Below are 20,140 nucleotides of genomic sequence, written 5' to 3'. Positions count from 1 at the left end.
CACGGAGACTGCTACACATTAGATCAGACTGTCACAGAGACTGCTACACATTAGATCAGGCTGTCACGGAGACTGATACAGACTGCTACACATTAGATCAGACTGTCACGGAGACTGCTACACATTAGATCAGACTGTCACGGAGACTGCTACACATTAGATCAGACTGTCATGGAGACTGATACGGAGACTGCTACACATTAGATCAGACTGTCACAGAGACTGCTACACATTAGATCAGACTGTCACGGAGACTGCTACACATTAGATCAGGCTGTCACGGAGACTGCTACACATTAGATCAGACTGTCATGGAGACTGATACAAGGTAAAGTACAGTAGCTCCTATAGCCTAAAGCAGAAACCTCACCAGACAGATTGTTGGTGCAGTGCCGGGCAGTTCGTACACTTGCTTTCAGCGCAGTGTGTTACAAGAATCACCCTCATCGTTTCTAGATGTAAAATTGGTTTGCAATTCACGGCAGGTACTCTGCTCAGTGGTGTTAAAGCACTTTAGGCCAGCAGACGCTCAAAATTCTACCGTTCTGTCCATTGCCAACCTATAAGTAACGGATAAATAAAGCAAAAATAATTTCATAAATGTACTTAAGGTATTGTGCATATTAGCCTCTATCTTGATTTGAAATGACGGCCATAATCCTTGAGTTCAGATAAATATTTCTCAGGTTATCAACAGTTGGTTGGCCAATAGTCATAAAATACTGTCCTCCATGGCCCGTGTCTAAATCTGCTTGCTGAGGCACCTCAATTGATCTCTAGGCTCTTCTAATCTGGATTGTAAAAGTGATCAGACCAGACTGTTTATGAAACAGGAAGCAAGATAGGGCAGGAAGTCAACAGGATAAAGAGTGTACTGGAAAAGGAAGTGGGGAGGGATAACCGTGCCTGGGTTACGTTCCAAATGACACCCTATATAGCCCATAGGGCTCTGGTCTAAGGTAGTGCACTATATATAGGGAATCGGGTTCCATAGGGCTCTGGTCTAAAGTAGTGCATTATATAGGGAATATGGTTCTGGTCTAAAGTAGTGCACTATATATAGGGAATAGGGTTCCATAGGGCTCTGGTCTAAAGTAGTGCACTATATATAGGGAATAGGGTTCCATAGGGCTCTGGTCTAAGGTAGTGCACTATATATAGGGAATAGGGTTCCATAGGGCTCTGGTCTAAAGTAGTGCTCTATATAGGGAATAGGGTTCCATAGGGCTCTGGTCTAAAGTAGTGCACTATATAGGGAATAGGGTTCTGGTCTAAAGTAGTGCCCTATATAGGGAATAGGGTTCCATAGGGCTCTGGTCTAAGGTAGTGCACTATATATAGGGAATAGGGTTCCATAGGGCTCTGGTCTAAGGTAGTGCACTATATATAGGGAATAGGGTTCCATAGGGCTCTGGTCTAAAGTAGTGCACTATATATAGGGAATATGGTTCCATAGGGCTCTGGTCTAAAGTAGTGCACTATATAGGGAATAGGGTTCCGGTCTAAAGTAGTGCCCTATATAGGGAATAGGGTGCCATTTGGGACACAGAGGTTACAGGCACAAGTGGGAAAAGATTGTGGGGAAGAAAAAAAAAGGACCAAGAACAATAAGACACAAGATCCGTTCGGTCACTAGTCTGGAAAACTGCTGACAAATATCAAAATAGTCAGTTTTATTTGCAACGTATTAAAGTTATTAACACATCAGGCAGTGTTTTTTTTTTCTCCACCATAAGGACATATGAATCAATCACCCCAGAACTAAATACAGTACATAAATGTATCACCCATCATGTAAATGAAGAAAAACAATCATAATCATTGGTTTTTCAACAAACCTAACTGTAGAATACCACCGTTTGGAAAGGGCTCAAGTATAGTCAGCATCTGCGTCCCAAATGGCCCTCTTCCCTTTGTAGGGAATGAGGTACCGTTTGGGATAAACCCAACATCAACAGAATGTCACATACAATGTGTTAAATTGGTGCGCTGCATGGCAAATGTATGAACCTCTGACTATCTGAAGAATCTCTTTATAAACCATTTACGAGATAGCTAAATAAAATTTCCCAAAATAGCCTTTCCCCTCCCCACAAAAAAAACATTAAATGAATAAACCAAATTTGACAATCATATTTATAATACTCAATTAATACCAGTCTAGCTAATATTTTGACCTCATTCATTCACTTTGAGTGAGTAGAATACTGCAAGTTATTTTAAAGTAGAATGTAGACTGTACCAAATTGCACCCTATTCCCTATGGGCCCTGGTCAACAGTAGTGCACTAAATAGGGGAAAGGGTGCGATTTGGGATGTGACCAGAGAGGGGTTTGGCCTCTCCTTTAAAGACCTGGTGACACGGGGAACAAGACAAAAAGCTAATCTCTGAGCCCTCCCAATCAATCAATGTAATCAAACTTGTGGTTGTCCAGAACTTTAGAGTCAGTTTAAGACATTGTGTTGAACAGTAAACCTTTCCTAGATAAGCTCTAGCAGGAGAACAACCAAGCACTAAATTATTTCTTACTTTCTGTGAGAGACTTTGTGGTTTCACTCCTTGGCTGTGCCCTGTGTTACACTGCATTCAGGTTCACTCATAAAACAAGGAGTGCCTTACTCCTCCTGTCCATTACCCAAACTACTTCTACCACATGTCAAATCCCTTCACCCGCCAAGCCTGTCTGTTTGGTTTAGCTCCCGTTTCTTCATGTGACCTTGTTTTTCTTTGGTTTGAGAGGTCGTTTCTCAAGTCGGTCTTCGATACCATTCACACTACGTTCTGTCCGAACCGCTCAGCTCCAACTGACGTCGTACTTTGTCCATCCTTCAGGTGGGGTCAAGAAGACCCGTCGTCCACGGGACAGGAAGCTGACCACGCCCCTGTACCCTGCACGGGGAACCCCCGATTTCAAGTCATCCATAACCCCTAAGTTACGAGCCATGACTTTAAAACTCTCCCGGCTGGAATATTGCACCCGGTATGGACCCATTTCCTTCAAACCTCCCCCTTGTTGTAGCTCTTCTATTTTAACTAGAGGGGCGCTGTAAACCTCCTTCACAAAGTTCACGTCAAAGTTCTCCTTCATCAAGTAAGACAGATCATGTTTGGTGAAAGGCACAAAGTCAGTGTTGAGTTTAATATAACGCAGATACTGGTCAAAGAACTGACCCAAGCTGACACCCTTGCGTCCGAAGGTCATAGTTCTGGAGATCTCCGGGCGGATGCAGGAGCGCTCTTTACGCTGCTCGGGGTGACGCATCCAGTCGTCCCAGAAGGCCGTGGGCCACTTGGGTTCTAGTTCTGCCCAGACGTCCTTCAGCAGCATCCAGCCCAGCCCCGGGAAGAAGTCGGTCCTGTAGAGGAGGTCAGCCTTCCCAGGGTCCACCAGTCCCTCCCGGCCGTTGTCGTTCCAGGCAGACACACACCACAGGGTGGGGTCAGAGGTCAAGATGGGGTGCAGGGCGCGGAAGTACTCAAAGAAGTCCGGGGCCACCTGGACGGGACAGAGAAGCTTTGGATAAGTCATCTGTTTTACAGCAGGATAACTTGTCTTAGTACGTTTTTCCTTCCAGTTATAAAAAAGGAATTACTCAGTAAATATCCTGCACCACTATTCGTAATTATGAAAGCTCTAATCTGATCCCAGATCTGTTTCGTGCTATCGTGTCAACTATGCGTCACTCATTGTAATGCCAAACGATAACCAACACTACCAAACACGTTGGTTTCTGCTCGTCAACAATCGACTGGCTGTGAAAACGGCATCTGCGGTATGAATCCATGCAATACAAGCCTAATGACAACCAAAAGGACAGGAACTTGATAAACAACCAATAGGAGCTTCAATGAATGAGAAGTTCAAAGTTCAATTAATACAATGCCAATAGTATGTCAACATGAAATGACTAACCGAAGCAAACATGATAAATGTGTGTTCGGGTTGGTGGTCACAATATGTAGAAAAGCAACTGCAGGGAACAGTTACATAAGTGGACACAGTTCCCAGTACATTTTCCCCCCTCGGTTTCTCAATGTTTGATTTAAGGGAGCAAAGTTTAGCCTAGAAGCTTTTAACTGGTGACTCGTGTCCCCTAGCGCTGAAGACGTGGATGTTGATTAAGGCAGCCCCCCCCCCCCCCCCCCGCACCTCTCTGAGTCAGAGGGGTTGGATTAAAAGAAGACATTTCAGTTGTACAACTGACTAGGTATCCCCCCCTTTTATGGTAACAACTCTGTTGATTTGGTCATTTCCTGTATCTCTCGTGACGAATTCTGCCGATGCGGTTCGTTTCCAGACCATTTGTTCAGCCAGCTGGCAGTTTCATTTGACTAGCGTCTCAAATAGAACATTATCCCACTATATAGTGCACTATTTTTGACTAGAGCCCTATGGGTCCTGTTTAAAAGATAGGGCTGCAGTATATAGGATGCCATTTGGGAACACAACCCTGGTCTGAATTAAATGGGGGATGAGTGGGGCAGGATGGAGGGGTCTGTCTTCACACCCCACTCTGCCGGGTGTCAACGTGGTTAATCCACTAAATCAGTTCAAAAATCTGCTCGTCAGGGAACGCAAACCAGGATTACAAATGTCCACTCGCTCCGTCCCTACTGTGCACCCTTCTCTGTCCTCTCTGCCCATCTTGGTTCATCATGATTCATCTATTGGCTTGAGGTCAGTTCAGTGATCTAAACGGCCAGGATTGTGGGTTCGATTCCCACTAAGGCCAGCCATACAAACAATGTATTCATGCTTGACTAAGTAGTTTTGGATAAAAGCGCCAGCTAAAATGATCCACAGATGTTTATAGAGGGCCCTTAATGATGGGCTTTACTGGGCCGAAACAGAACAGAGCCTACTGTGGCTAACCACTGGTCACACTAGACTAGTAATTACCCTAGTACTTACCCTAGTCCTTACCCTAGACCAATAGACTAGTCCTTACCCTAGACCAATAGACTAGTCCTTACCCTAGACCAATAGACTAGTCCATACCCTAGACTAGTCCATACCCTAGACTAGTCCTTACCCTAGACTAGTCCTTACCCTAGACTAGTCCTTACCCTAGACTAGTCCTTACCCTAGACTAGTCCTTACCCTAGACTAGTCCTTACCCTAGACTAGTCCTTACCCTAGACTAGTCCTTACCCTAGACTAGTCCTTACCCTAGACTAGTCCTTACCCTAGACTAGTCCTTACCCTAGACTAGTCCTTACCCTAGACTAGTCCTTACCCTAGACTAGTCCTTACCCTAGACTAGTCCTTACCCTAGACTAGTCCTTACCCTAGACTAGTCCTTACCCTAGACTAGTCCTTACCCTAGACTAGTCCTTACCCTAGACCACATATGTCAGAGTCAAGGCCCGCGGGCCACATCCGGCCCGCAAGAAGGTTTTTTACGGCCCCTGGGATGATCTTGATTTATTATTAGAACCGGCCCGCAGCAAGCCGGCAGCCCGCAGATCTTTTACACGCACCAATACTACATTTCCCACAATGCAAAGGTGACGCACCGAGCAGTAGGCTGCTTCATTTCAATATTTATTGGCACAGCAGTCGTCAGCATCACAGTAAAATTAACTTTCAGATACCCATCAAAAATGGCAAAACGGAAGGTGGATACTGAGAACCGGGGGTTTCAAACAAGGTGGGAGTCGGAGTATATGTTCACGAAGGTAGCTGGAAAACCTGTGTGTCTTCTGTGTGGAGAAAGTGTGGCGGTACTGAAAGAGTATAATCTGAGACGACATTATGAAACGAAACACGCGGACAAAAACAAGAATATGGACATGGAACAAAGGCTACAAAAGGCAGAGGAATTAAAACGAGGCCTCAAATCTCGACAGGCTCTGTTCAAAAAAGCCAAATCACAAGGCCAGGCTGCTGTCAAGGCCAGTTTTATTTTGGCAGAAGAGATCGCTAAATCAGCCCGGCCATTTACGGAGGGGGATTTCATCAAAAACTGCATGATTAAAGTTTGTGACGAAGTTTGCCCAGAAAAAAGGCAACTCTTTTTAAATGTGAGTCTGAGCAGAAACACCATTGCCGAGAGAGTAGACCAGTTGTCCATCAATCTAAAAGAGCAGCTTGTGAAAAAGGGAAAAGATTTTATTGCATATTCCTTGGCTGTGGATGAGAGCACCGACATTTCTGACATTGCCCAGTTGTCAATTTTCATCCGCGGAGTGGACTCCAACCTAAGCGTGACAGAGGAGTTTTTGGCTTTACGTCCTATGCATGGCACAACTACGGGGCATGATTTGTATGAAGAGGTGTCAAGATGTGTAAATGAGATGGAGCTGCCTTGGGAAAAACTCGTGGGTTTGACAACCGACGGAGCACCTGCGATGTGTGGACACAGGAGCGGACTGGTGGCGAAGATACGGGAAAAGATGCAAGAGGAAAACGCGACAGGTGAGCTGACAGCTTATCATTGTATCATACACCAGGAAGCGTTGTGCGGTAAAGCCTTGAAAATGGAGCATGTAATGAGCATCATCACGCGCACAGTTAACTTTATCAGAGCCAAAGGTTTGAATCACCGCCAGTTCAAGGCATTTCTGACGGAGTTAGAAACGGAGCATGGTGATTTGCCTTATCACACAGAGGTGCGATGGCTAAGCCAGGGAAAGGTGCTTCAAAGATGTTTCGAGCTTCGTGAGGAGATTTGTCTGTTCTTGGACAGCAAAGGGAAAGACACAACACAACTCCGAGACGAAATGTTTCTGTGTGAAATGGCTATTCTGTGTGACATTACGAGTCATCTGAATGCAATAAACTTGCAGCTGCAGGGTCGGGATCGTGTCATCTCTGATATGTACAGTACAGTGAAGGCATTTAAAACCAAACTGACTCTGTGGGAGACGCAGATGCGGAAAGAAAATTTGAGCCACTTTCCCAGCTGCCAGACCATGAAAGAGAAGCTCTCTACCAGTGCGTTCCCGAGCACACAGTTGGCTGATAAAATAGGTATGCTTGCCGCTGACTTTCGACGCCGATTTGCTGACTTTGAAGCACAAAAAAGCAGGTTGGAACTGCTCGGTAACCCATTTGCTGTTGACGTGGAAAGCTCACCACCAAACCTCCAAATGGAGTTGATTGACCTCCAATGCAATGATGCACTGAGGGCAAAATATGCGGCAGTGGGTGCTGCGGAGTTCGCCCGTTTCCTCCCCGGCACAATGCCCCAGCTGCGCATCCAGGCTGCTCAAACGTTGTCTATGTTTGGCAGCACATACCTGTGTGAACAACTGTTTTCTTTGATGAACCTGAACAAAACATCACACAGAAGTCGACTTACTGCTGAACACCTCCACTCAATTCTGAGGATTTCTTCAGCTCAGAGCCTTACCCCGAACATTGATGAACTTGTGGAAAAGATGGGACACCACCAAGTATCACCCTCAACCTCAAACAAGTGAACATTACTGTGCAATCACATATTTAGAGTTTTTACTCAGTTCAAGTTTAAAAGTTAAAATTTAATATTTGTTTTCACTGCATGTTACTTCTCCTTAAACAAAGTGTTGTTTTTGATTAATAGATTTTTGCACTTTATTTTTTTGTATTTCAATCCAATTATATTTTAAAAATATTTCAGTTGAGTGGATGATAGAAAATTGCTATTATTGTTTTTTCTTTGAAGTAAATTTAGCCCACTTTTGCTAAAATAGAAAATATAGTCTACTGATGGTGCCTTGAATACCGGTTTCTTTCATTTAATGTTCATGTTATGGGGATATTTATATAAAGGAAATTTGTCTTTTGTGTCTGTTGAAAATTAAAGATTACTGACAGAGCCATAAGAAAATATTGCTTTATTTATCTGATCATATTGTAATATATTTGTTAGGTTTTCAGTAGGTTCAATTAGGTTCACTAGACTATATGCGTCATTTAAAAATTTTTCAATGAACATTCGAACAGTCCGGCCCTCGTCTTGTAGCTGATTTTTTTATTTGGCCCTCCGTCCATTTGACTTTGACACCCCTGCCCTAGACCAATAGACCAGTCCTTACCATAGACCAGTCCTTACCCTAGACCAATAGACCAGTCCTTACCCTAGACCAGTCCTTACCCTAGACCAGTCCTTACCCTAGACCAGTCCTTACCCTAGACCAGTCCTTACCCTAGACCAGTCCTTACCCTAGACTAGTCCTTACCCTAGACTAGTCCTTACCCTAGACTAGTCCTTACCCTAGACTAGTCCTTACCCTAGACTAGTCCTTACCCTAGACTAGTCCTTACCCTAGACCAGTCCTTACCCTAGACCAGTCCTTACCCTAGACCAGTCCTTACCCTAGACCAGTCCTTACCCTAGACCAGTCCTTACCCTAGACCAGTCCTTACCCTAACCCAGTCCTTACCCTAGACCAGTCCTTACCCTAGACCAATAGACTAGTCCTTACCCTAGACCAATAGACCAGTCCTTACCCTAGACCAATAGACCAGTCCTTACCCTAGACCAATCCTTACCCTAGACCAATAGACCAGTCCTTACCCTAGACCAATAGACTAGTCCTTACCCTAGACCAATAGACCAGTCCTTACCCTAGACCAATAGACCAGTCCTTACCCTAGACCAATCCTTACCCTAGACCAATAGACCAGTCCTTACCCTAGACCAATAGACCAGTCCTTACCCTAGACCAATAGACCAGTCCTTACCCTAGACCAATAGACCAGTCCTTACCCTAGACCAGTCCTTACCCTAGACCAATAGACTAGTCCTTACCCTAGTCCTTACCCTAGACTAGTCCTTACCCTAGACTAGTCCTTACCCTAGACCAGTCCTTACCCTAGACCAGTCCTTACCCTAGACCAGTCCTTACCCTAGACCAATCCTTACCCTAGACCAATAGACCAGTCCTTACCCTAGACCAATAGACCAGTCCTTACCCTAGACCAGTCCTTACCCTAGACCAATAGACTAGTCCTTACCCTAGACCAGTGGTTCCCAAACTTTTTATAGTCCCGTACCCCTTCAAACATTCAACCTCCAGCTGCGTACCCCCTCTAGCACCAGGGTCAGCGCACTCTCAAATGTTGTTTTTTTGCCATCATTGTAAGCCTGCCAAACACTATGACACATTTAGTGTAAGAAACATAAGAATGAGTGAGTTTGTCACAACCCGGCTCGTTGGAAGTGACAAAGAGCTCTTACAGTGACTTGCGAAAGGATTCACCCCCCTTGGCATTTTTCCTATTTTGTTGCCTTACAACCTGGAATTAAAATAGATTTTTGGGGGGTTTGTATCATTTGATTTACACAACTTGCACTTTGAAGATGGAGCATATTTTTCATTGTGAAACAGACAAGAAAAAAGACAAAACACAGAACTTGAGCGTGCAAAACTATTCACCCCCCCCAATAAAAGTCAATACTTTGCATTGGTTGCATAGGTTGCATGTTCAAACCCCCGAGCTGACAAGGTACAAATCTGTCGTTCTGCCCCTGAACAGGCAGTTAACCCACTGTTCCTAGGCCGTCATTGAAAATAAGAAATTTTTCTTAACTGACTTGCCTAGTTAAATAAAGGTAAAATAAATTAAAAATCATTGCATAGTGCAGAATACACACGAGTTAATTTGTTTTCACTGTAGTGTCCAAAACATCTTTCAAGCGGTCAGGTTTTCCTTTGGCAGCAAGAGCCTCTCGGTGGATGCTGCTCCCGACTCCCAAGTGGAGTCGGGAGCAACTGCTGGCATGCGCGTTACCACTCCACCATGTCTCTCTGTCATGGCTTTTGCGCCATCAGTACAGATACCGACACATCTTGACCACCAAAGTCCATTTGATGTCACAAAGCTGTCTAGTACTTTAAAATATCCTGTCCTGGTTTCCAGAAGAGAAATGTCTTCCTTAAATTGACCACCCATAAACGTAACGGACATATACCAGGAGCTGTGCCAGGCCCGCCACGCATGTTGACTCATCCAGCTATAACAGACATATACCAGGAGCTGTGCCAGGCCCGCCACGCATGTTGACTCATCCAGCTGTAACAGACATATACCAGGAGCTGTGCCAGGCCCACCACGTCTGTTGACTCATCCAGCTGTAACAGACATATACCAGGAGCTGTGCCAGGCCCACCACGTCTGTTGACTCATCCAGCTGTAACAGACATATACCAGGAGCTGTGCCAGGCCCGCCACGTCTGTTGACTCATCCAGCTGTAACAGACATATACCAGGAGCTGTGCCAGGCCCGCCACGTCTGTTGACTCATCCAGCTGTAACAGACATATACCAGGAGCTGTGCCAGGCCCACCACGTCTGTTGACTCATCCAGCTGTAACAGACATATACCAGGAGCTGTGCCAGGCCCACCATGTCTGTTGACTCATCCAGCTGTAACAGACATATACCAGGAGCTGTGCCAGGCCCGCCACGCATGTTGACTCATCCAGCTGTAACAGACATATACCAGGAGCTGTGCCAGGCCCGCCACGCATGTTGACTCATCCAGCTGTAACAGACATAAACCAGGAGCTGTGCCAGGCCCACCACGTCTGTTGTCTCATCCAGCTGTAACAGACATATACCAGGAGCTGTGCCAGGCCCACCACGTCTGTTGACTCATCCAGCTGTAACAGACATATACCAGGAGCTGTGCCAGGCCCGCCACGTCTGTTGTCTCATCCAGCTGTAACAGACATATACCAGGAGCTGTGCCAGGCCCGCCACGTCTGTTGACTCATCCAGCTGTAACAGACATATACCAGGAGCTGTGCCAGGCCCACCACGTCTGTTGACTCATCCAGCTGTAACAGACATATACCAGGAGCTGTGCCAGGCCCACCACGTCTGTTGTCTCATCCAGCTGTAACAGACATATACCAGGAGCTGTGCCAGGCCCGCCACGTCTGTTGTCTCATCCAGCTGTAACAGACATATACCAGGAGCTGTGCCAGGCCCACCACGTCTGTTGTCTCATCCAGCTGTAACAGACATATACCAGGAGCTGTGCCAGGCCCGCCACGCATGTTGACTCATCCAGCTGGAACTCATATAATTCACTGACTTGTTTTGAAAGAATTACTGCTTCGCACACATCTCCTGCCATGTCACTGATATGTTGTGAAACAGTGTTGTTTGATGAAGTCATTGTATAGTTTTTGGGGGGCCTTTTCCCCCAGCATTGTCCCAGCCATATCCGTGACAGCAGGAAGGATTAAGTCCTCCACAATAGTATGGGGCTTGCCTGTCCTAGCCACTCGGTAGCTCACGATATAATACGCTTCTAGCCCCTTCTTATTAATGGCATCTGTTGCTTTTATACATGTCTTGCTACTCGAAAGTTGTCTTTATTCTCGCTCAAAAAACTCCTGTGGCTTATTTTTCAAAATGTGCAGACATTTTAGGAACAAAACGTGATAAGACTGAAGGTTTCCTGTGAGAGAGTAACGGTTAGTGTGATTGGATGAGTAACGGTCAGTGTGATTGGATGAGTAACGGTCAGTGTGATTGGATGAGTAACGGTCAATGTGATTGGATGAGAAACGGTCAATGTGATTGGATGAGAAACGGTCAATGTGATTGGATGAGAAACGGTCAATGTGATTGGATGAGAAACGGTTAATGTGATTGGATGAGAAACGGTTAATGTGATTGGATGTTCATTATTTGACTAGTCTACCTGTATTTGACATTGTGTTGTTATTTCGCTCAACACTAGATGGTTGAATTTTATTTTTGGCAGTGAAACGAGGCTACTCAGGAGAGGGAAAAAAACCTCAAAGATGTATAGCCCCCGTGGGAAAATATAAAATGTACTGTTTGTATTTATTTTTTTTAAATATTTTAATCACATTTTTATTTGGCATACCCACGATGGCATTGCCCTAGACCAATAAACTAGTGGTGAGAGGCCATAAAAAGAAATGTTACGAAATGTTTAATGCAAAAGCTATGTTTTAGGTTATCCCAATGAAAGTGCTGTGCAAATGAGGGACATATTAGGATCAACTTTTATCATCATTATTATTATTATCCCAAATGTCAATGTGAGCCAGATGGAATTAAATACTTTCCCATATAACCCTATGGAATGTGCTGCGCAGGCAGATAGAAGGCATATTCTGCCCGTTGCGGGCGGGGTGGGGGGGGTGTTAAAGCTCAGTGCTGCAAACGGAGCACTTCGTGTTTTGGTTGTAGGCCACAGGGTCGTCGTTCCCCTAAAGAAATGACGGTTCTGGGAATAACACCAGGGCTGGATGTTGGCAGTGCAACTAAAATACAGCAGTGGGTTCATCACTTAGGCCTCGTTGATGAATCTAGTGCTGCTTTATACGAATACTAAACTGACCAACAGGCTTTGTGGTTAGAGTGTCCGCACCGGAGGTTGGGAGTTCGATTCCCAGCCGAGTCATACCAAAAGGTTGTAAAAAAAAAAAAAAAAATGGGACCCAATGCCCTGCGATACACTAGTGTTCTGTTGTAAAAATGGGACCCAATGCCCTGCGATACACTAGTGTTCTGTTGTAAAAATGGGACCCAATGCCCTGCGATACACTAGTGTTCTGTTGTAAAAATGGGACCCAATGCCCTGCGATACACTAGTGTTCTGTTGTAAAAATGGGACCCAATGCCCTGCGATACACTAGTGTTCTGTTGTAAAAATGGGACCCAATGCCCTGCGATACACTAGTGTTCTGTTGTAAAAATGGGACCCAATGCCCTGCGATACACTAGTGTTCTGTTGTAAAAATGGGACCCAATGCCCTGCGATACACTAGTGTTCTGTTGTAAAAATGGGACCCAATGCCCTGCGATACACTAGTGTTCTGTTGTAAAAATGGGACCCAATGCCCTGCGATACACTAGTGTTCTGTTGTAAAAATGGGACCCAATGCCCTGCGATACACTAGTGTTCTGTTGTAAAAAAGGGACCCAATGCCCTGCGATACACTAGTGTTCTGTTGTAAAAATGGGACCCAATGCCCTGCGATACACTAGTGTTCTGTTGTAAAAATGGGACCCAATGCCCTGCGATACACTAGTGTTCTGTTGTAAAAATGGGACCCAATGCCCTGCGATACACTAGTGTTCTGTTGTAAAAAAGGGACCCAATGCCCTGCGATACACTAGTGTTCTGTTGTAAAAATGGGACCCAATGCCCTGCGATACACTAGTGTTCTGTTGTAAAAAAGGGACCCAATGCCCTGCGATACACTAGTGTTCTGTTGTAAAAAAGGGACCCAATGCCCTGCGATACACTAGTGTTCTGTTGTAAAAAAGGGACCCAATGCCCTGCGATACACTAGTGTTCTGTTGTAAAAATGGGACCCAATGCCCTGCGATACACTAGTGTTCTGTCCAGGGGGTGTACTGTACATCAAGGTGTTTCATGCTCCAGAAAACAGGAGAAAGACAAGCTCATGCAAGGCTACTAGATACTTCTATTACTAGCTAGCTGCACTTTAAATCCATTCCTCAATTACAGTGCATGCAGACAAGTGGTGTATAGATTTCAGTTACTGTTCACTTACCTCCAAGTCATCTTCCACGATCACCACGGTGGAGTGAGAGAGTGTGTCGAACACCTGGTTGAGGGCCCAGCGGTAGTGTCTGGCAATCTTATAGTAACCCTGGAACTTCCTGTGCTCCGGCCGTACCCGGATGTCCGAGTGGTCTGGTTGGCTAATGTGGGTCACCTGACTGCCATATGAGCCAATCACACGGGCCGTCTCAGCATGGCCGCAGTCCTGGCTAACTATGATTGGATAGAGCTCTGCAGAGGGGCGGTATTGGATCAATTTGTCAAGACTCCTTTTCACGGTCACCCTGTCACAAGCAATAACCAATATGGGAATGACAACTTGTGGGCTGGTGACAGTTACTTCCAATTTGGTGTAGTTCAGTTCTTTTATGTCATTGTCCGGTTGTGTGTCTACTTTAAGGTCTGGGACTGCTGCAACAATAAATTCCTGTTTATTTTTTTCTTGACTTGAGTCCTTGTTCTCTGAATCGTCCTTTGGAGGTACTGGAGGCAACTGTGGCGGCGGTTTGTGTTCCTCCTTATTTTCTACCTTCCCTCCATCCGTCTGTCTTCTTCCCATCCCTCTCCTCTTTTCCCACAGTGACCTGTGACTCTGAATCTGCTTCAGAAGTTCCTTCTGGGTCTCGAGTTCCGATTCTACCTCCTCGGCCAATCGGATCACCTCACCAGCCAGATTAGTCCCACCCCCTTTTCTTTTGGCCACTCCCCACTCTTCCCTACCCCCTGGCTCAGCCCCTCCCCCCTCCCCGAGTCGACCAATGGGAGGCCGTCCCCAAAGGAAAAGGAGAAGCAAGCCATTGCAGGCGACGAATAGGAAAGCTCCACACAAGATAAGGGAACCTCTCTTGCGAACCATGGCCCAATGACATCAGAGGATAGACTGCAGTGAGGAAAAGAAAACAGCGGAGGGGGGACAGAGTTGAAATGACAACAGCCAATAGGGTCCAAATCAATCACAAAGATGAGAAAGAGAAGACGTCCAATAGAGGTGGAGAGAACAGTGGTCTGATCACGTGATCCTTACTGCTCATCCAATCATTGAGTCTGATCGATAACATGACAGGAGAATGATCCAGAACCTCTATTGCAGAGACGTGAGTATTAACCCAGTGTGTTGTTGTATCGGTTTGGCTCTCCTCCATGAAACAGTGGGACAGGAGAGTGAGTTGGGGCAAGAGGAAATTGAGAAAAACAGGGGGAAAGGGGTGTTTGGATAAGAGAACCAGGGTCACGTTGGGGTGGAGGGGCTGACAGTCCTTGACGTTATCCCTCAGCCATCATCCTGAAACAGAGGACAGAGAAACTGTTAGCATCAATTCAGTACATTTCTGAAACAAACAAGCACGATATGATCCAAGACATTAGTGCCTCCTAGACTAAAACGAGTGTATTTCTGGACAGATTAGGTTATTACTGGAGTTCTATCATCTAGAAATCGCTGACTGTCATTGAGCAGAATCAGAACAAGACCCAAACTGTTCATTAGGAGATGGTCCAACCACGAATCTTGCGGCTGTTGCCTCATCGCTCACCGGTGTCACCATAAAACTATTTTGTGTGTTGAGCCTATGAATCAAGCTGTAATCAAGCTGTGCTAATGAATCACGCTGTGAGGTTGAGTACGGCAACAGCTTCATTTTCACTACCCTTCTTAAGATCACTGTACAGCTGAACGTATCAACCATGTTATGCACCCGTCGGGGGACAGGACATCCTGTCGGCCCGAGTATCACAGGGGGACAGGACATCCCGTCGGGCCGAGTATCACAGGGGGACAGGACATCCCGTCGGGCCGAGTATCACAGGGGGACAGGACATCCCGTCGGGCCGAGTATCACAGGGGGACAGGACATCCCGTCGGGCCGAGTATCACAGGGGGACAGGACATCCCGTCGGGCCGAGTATCACAGGGGGACAGGACATCCCGTCGGGCCGAGTATCACAGGGGAACAGGACATCCTGTCGGCACAAATTCAAGCTGAAGTACTTCTGCAGACTGTCGTCGTGGCGTTTGGTGTTGAACCCAACTGTTAGCCTAATGTCCAGAAACCTAGGCTAAAACCATCCTTTTCTATTCAATTGAGATTTGAAAAGCCTGTTAATTAACAGTAACCAGAGGATCCCTTTTCAAATAATTTAACATGGGATAACACACACACTAATTCATATATAGGATGGACATATACACACGCAAGTATGTGGACACCCCTCAAATAAGTGGATTCAGAAACGGGTGTGGCTGAAGGTGTATAAAAATCAAGCACACCGCCATGCAATCTCCATAGACAAACACTGGCAGAAGAATGAAAGTCACTGAGCTATTCAGTAAGGCCAATGTGGCACTGTCATAGGATGCCACCTTTCCAACAGGACAGTTGTCATATTGCTGTCCTGCTAGAGCTGCACCGGTCAACTGTAAGTGCTGTTATTGTGAAGAGGAAGGAGCAACAACGGCTCAGCTGTGAAGTGGTAGGCCACACAAGCTAACCGAACGGGAATGCCGATTGCCGATTGCTGAAGCAACACTCACTACTGAATTCCAAACTGCCTCTGGAAGAAAAGTCAGCAGTCGGGAGCGTCATGAAATGGGTTTCCCATGGCCAACCAGCCACACACACAAGCCTAAGATAAGCATGCGCAATGCCAAGCGTCAGCTGGATTGGTGTAAAGCTCGCCACCATTGGACTGGAGCAGTGGAAACGCGTTCTCTGGAGTGATGAATCACGATCTAGCAGTCCGACAAACTAATCTGGGTTTGGCGGATGCCAGGAGAACTCTACCTGCCCGAATGCAGAACACCAACTGTAAAGTTAAGTGGAGGAAGAATAATGGTCTGGGGTGGTTTTTCATGGTTCGGGCCCCTTAGTTCCAGCAAAGGGAAATAATAACACGACAGCATACAATGATTCTAGATGATTCTGAGCTTCAAACTTTGTGGCAACAGTTTGGGGAAGACCCTAGTGGTTAGAGCATTGGGCCAGTAACTGAAAGGTTGCTGGATCGAATCCCCGACAAGGTAATAATCTGTCATTCTGCTCCTGAGCAAGGCAGTTAACGCACTGTTCCCCGGGTGCCGAAGACATGGATGTCGATTAAGGCAGCCCCCTACACCACTCTGATTGAGGGGTTGGGTTAAATGCGGAAGACACATTTCAGTTGTACAACTGACTAGGCACCCCCCTTTCAGCCCCCGTGCAGGGTAGCCTAGTGGTTAGAGCGTTGGACTAGTAACTTAAAGGTTGTAAGTTCAAATCCCCAAGCTGACAAGGTATACATCTGTCGTTCTGCCCTTGAACAGGCAGTTAACCCACTGTTTCTAGGCCGCCATAGCAGACAGAGAGACATGAGGGAACAGGTGCTGTCCTTTTCTATTCACGTCAAACTTGGTGCTAAACCACGCCCACGGGTAACCTAGCAACATTCAAATCCGTGCTGATTGGTCAGAGTGAGAAGTAAAGGAGGAAGAACGCCAGAGAGGGAATCCCCACCAAAAACAGAAAAAAAATTGCCATCCATACTTCGCCATTTTACCGAATTTGGTTATGAAGTTGCATTAAACTATGTAGCATTTTAGTGACTGATTAAATAAAGGTTAAATAAAATACCAAATTAATTTCAGCCAACCTAACCACACTAAGTTATCTAAAGTGTTTTGAGAGGTACGTTACCTTTTTAGTTGAACTTAATTCAAAACGAGGCCAAGAAACAGGTAACCGCGGCCGGTATAACAAACCGCTCGGTTCGTGGGGAATTTATCTCGAGCGTTGTTCCCTCGCTCACAGCGAACGTCCCGAACTCTGACCAATCAGCGCGGCTTTGACTGTTGCTAGGTTACCCGTGGGCGTGGTTTTACGCCAAGTTTTGACATGGGTAGAAATGACGCGCAACAGTTACCGAAAACATTGCATCTAAGCAGACGGATAGACATAGGGAAGAAGGTATCGATTTGGATAAGGGGATCGATTGAGTCCAGGGTAGGGTGGGGGGCTACCCTACAGTACACTGTATATCCTAACAAGAGACTTTCAAGGTGTCTAAACCAGTTACAGGTGATAACAATAATCTTGTAAGCATTGCAATCGGACTAAGTACAAACTAATTTAGAGTAGATGTCCTGGTCTGGTTGAGTAATGTGATACTGAATCCTACACCAACTTTAAAATCTGTACTCCATATGTTCATGGTTGAAAAGCTAGGCTAAAAAGGACTATATTTACTTTTGACTTTCAGGAAATGTATATCGTTGAGGTAATTGGTGAGCCTCATTTCCTGGGTGCTCAAAAACAACAAATTCAACAGAGTTGGAGAGGCTAATCTACCCATCTCACCCTGGGACACCAAGAGCTACAGTAAATCTAATCCAGTTGATCCTCACTAGAACACACACACACAATGTTAACATTACATCAGAAACACATGGCTTTAAACACGTAGACAGTTATAGGGTGAGTGAACTACGGAATTAAGCAGTTTAGGGAAAAACGAAAAGAGAAAAAAGGAGGTACTGCACTAGAGGTTTTGGGGTTCGGGGACAGATGAGTAGACAGCATAGACTTGTGGGTTAGACAGTTAAGAGGGAGAGAGGGTAATAACTTGACAATCTATGGTAGCATTGTAAGAGACAAGTTACACAAAAGCCAAACGAGAAAGTCAGGTTTGAAAGGAGGTGCCAAAGGGTGTGAAAAGTATTGTTCTACGGTACCTGAAGCAGAGCTGTCTAGTTCTCCCAGTATCTCTTTCAACACATCAGACAGTTTTTAAAGGACAACGAAGGGGGTGGGAGAAAATGAGGAATGGGGGGGGGGGGGGGGGATTGTTGCTCACCGTCACGAACAGAGCCATTTGAAACGCCAACCTCCCTTCCCTCCCTCACTGAAACGTGTAAGTACCTGGTAGGTTAAAACTATAAAATAAGAAGGTCGAAGTTCAACTAAAGAAAGACTAGCCTTACTGGAATCAGGTTTGTTATTAAAGTAAATGTGTCTTGGAGAAGAGTTATCTACTAAACAAAACTGGTCATCGGTATTTAAGAAAAGCAAGTTGAAGCCAGTCAAGACAACTGAACTGTATCCGTGTCGCTTAACTACTATTGTTTTGACAGCTAGCTACATTGTAGTTCGACTATCGTTTGCCTGTAAGAGCCATTTGAGACAACTACACAGCAAAAACTTGGCAAACGTAATTTCAAAATTAACAATTAATATTAGAAAATGCCTACAATAGTTTGAATAACAAACGTTGTGAACAACTTACAACTATTTTATAATTTTGTTGCATGACCAAGACTGAATGTCTGCACATCATTTCAACCACAAGTTGAGTTAAATGTTTGGAAATTGCAATACTTGAAGATCTCCATATCAATGACGTTAGTTAGCTTACATCCTAGCTAGCCAAGCAAGCAATTGACCTTTTCATAAATCAAATGTTAGCGAGCTTGTTCCATAACGACCTAGCTCGCGGCTAGGTAAATCAAGTCAACTTGATCGAGCTAGCTTCAGACAGCTAACGTTAGCCAAGCAAGAGTACAATTTCCACCTCACCTTTTGTAATTTGCCCCGGTAGGACGTGTTGCTTGCTATCTGGAAAGCCAGTTTGGATGTCGAAGAATGGTTTCAGTTGATCGGCTTCACTCTCACTTTAATTCCTCTCCGTTTTGCCCACCGGTGTCAGTGCCTCACTGCATGTCCAGTCCACATTTCCTCCCCTCTTTCTTGGATCCGACATTTAGCTAGATGTGTTCAATTGATTTATTTATCAACATAGGAATTCACCGAGACTTGCGATATGCATCGTCCTTTTCACCACTGTTCTCCTACCAATCCGTCCAAGCCAGTTTGTGTGTTTCACTGGCTCTTGACGGTATTTTTCATTTGACACCACCGAATTTTACACGCTCCATACTACTTCCGGATTGACTCGTTAAGCAAGGCCACGCCCCCTGGTCATGGCTAGAAGGGATCCAGCTTTTGTCAAATGAACGGAAAAAGTGTCTTATTGTTTTTAATTTTACATAACCCTAACCCTTTTCCTTACCTTAATTATCTTTACCTGCCGCGTAAATTCTAACCTGCTGCGAAAAGTCAAATTTGACGTTAATCTGACAAAAGCTGTATCCTTTCTAACTTCCGCTTTCATCCTCGTCCCCTGTACAATTTTCCCTAGCAACAAAGTGCCATGACAACCGTCATAAGGGCGGTGGCGCTCCGGCGAAATTGGCCATTTTTCTGCTATCTGGGGTGTATTCATTACGTCTTGCAAAGGAAACCGTTTACCGTTTAAGAACCAAACAGCAAGAAAGTAAAACGGGGAGAGACCTACCTTTTTATAGTTGGAAAATGTTTTCACTTTGAACATTTTGCAACAGACGGAACGTTTTGTAACGTCATTGGCGTAATGAATACACCCCCTGTTGTGACTGTGGTCAGCAAGCAAGTAGGCCAAAGACAGTACCACAGAACAATGAGACAGATTTCACTGGATGTATAAATATGAAGCATCCGTTTGGCGTTTCCACTCACTGCCAAATATGGTAATGAGAGGAAGCCAACTGGCGCCCAGTCGGAGAAGTTGGATTCTGTCCTACATTCTGCAAATTTTTCGATGAAACATTTGATCTCAATACAGTTCT

The 20,140-nt window shown here is 45.3% G+C and overlaps 1 protein-coding gene across 3 annotated transcripts; it reads right to left on the bottom strand.

Moving 5' to 3' along the window:
• Nucleotides 1-1,655: 1,655 nt before the first annotated feature.
• On the bottom strand, nucleotides 1,656-19,433 carry LOC139373853 (alpha-1,3-mannosyl-glycoprotein 2-beta-N-acetylglucosaminyltransferase b). 3 transcript variants are annotated; one of them, XR_011627618.1, is made up of 4 exons: nucleotides 19,053-19,430; nucleotides 13,499-14,791; nucleotides 2,042-3,497; nucleotides 1,656-1,989 (listed from the first exon to the last, which is right to left on the bottom strand). XR_011627618.1 is itself a non-coding variant. In XM_071114938.1 (4 exons), the coding sequence occupies exons 3-4, from the start codon at nucleotides 14,363-14,365 to the stop codon at nucleotides 2,796-2,798; spliced, it is 1,569 nt and encodes a 522-aa protein (XP_070971039.1). In that variant the 5' UTR covers nucleotides 14,366-14,791; nucleotides 18,212-18,381; nucleotides 19,048-19,384; the 3' UTR covers nucleotides 1,656-2,795. The 3 variants fall into 3 exon arrangements, 2 of the variants coding, with proteins under 2 accessions (XP_070971039.1, XP_070971038.1); XM_071114938.1 differs by adding an exon at nucleotides 18,212-18,381 and having other exon boundaries at nucleotides 1,656-3,497; nucleotides 19,048-19,384; XM_071114937.1 differs by having other exon boundaries at nucleotides 1,656-3,497; nucleotides 19,053-19,433.
• Nucleotides 19,434-20,140: the final 707 nt, after the last annotated feature.

Source organism: Oncorhynchus clarkii, chromosome 18 (assembly GCF_045791955.1).
Source record: "Oncorhynchus clarkii lewisi isolate Uvic-CL-2024 chromosome 18, UVic_Ocla_1.0, whole genome shotgun sequence".
Taxonomy (NCBI): domain Eukaryota; kingdom Metazoa; phylum Chordata; class Actinopteri; order Salmoniformes; family Salmonidae; genus Oncorhynchus; species Oncorhynchus clarkii.
This window is presented reverse-complemented; position numbering and strand designations above follow the sequence as displayed.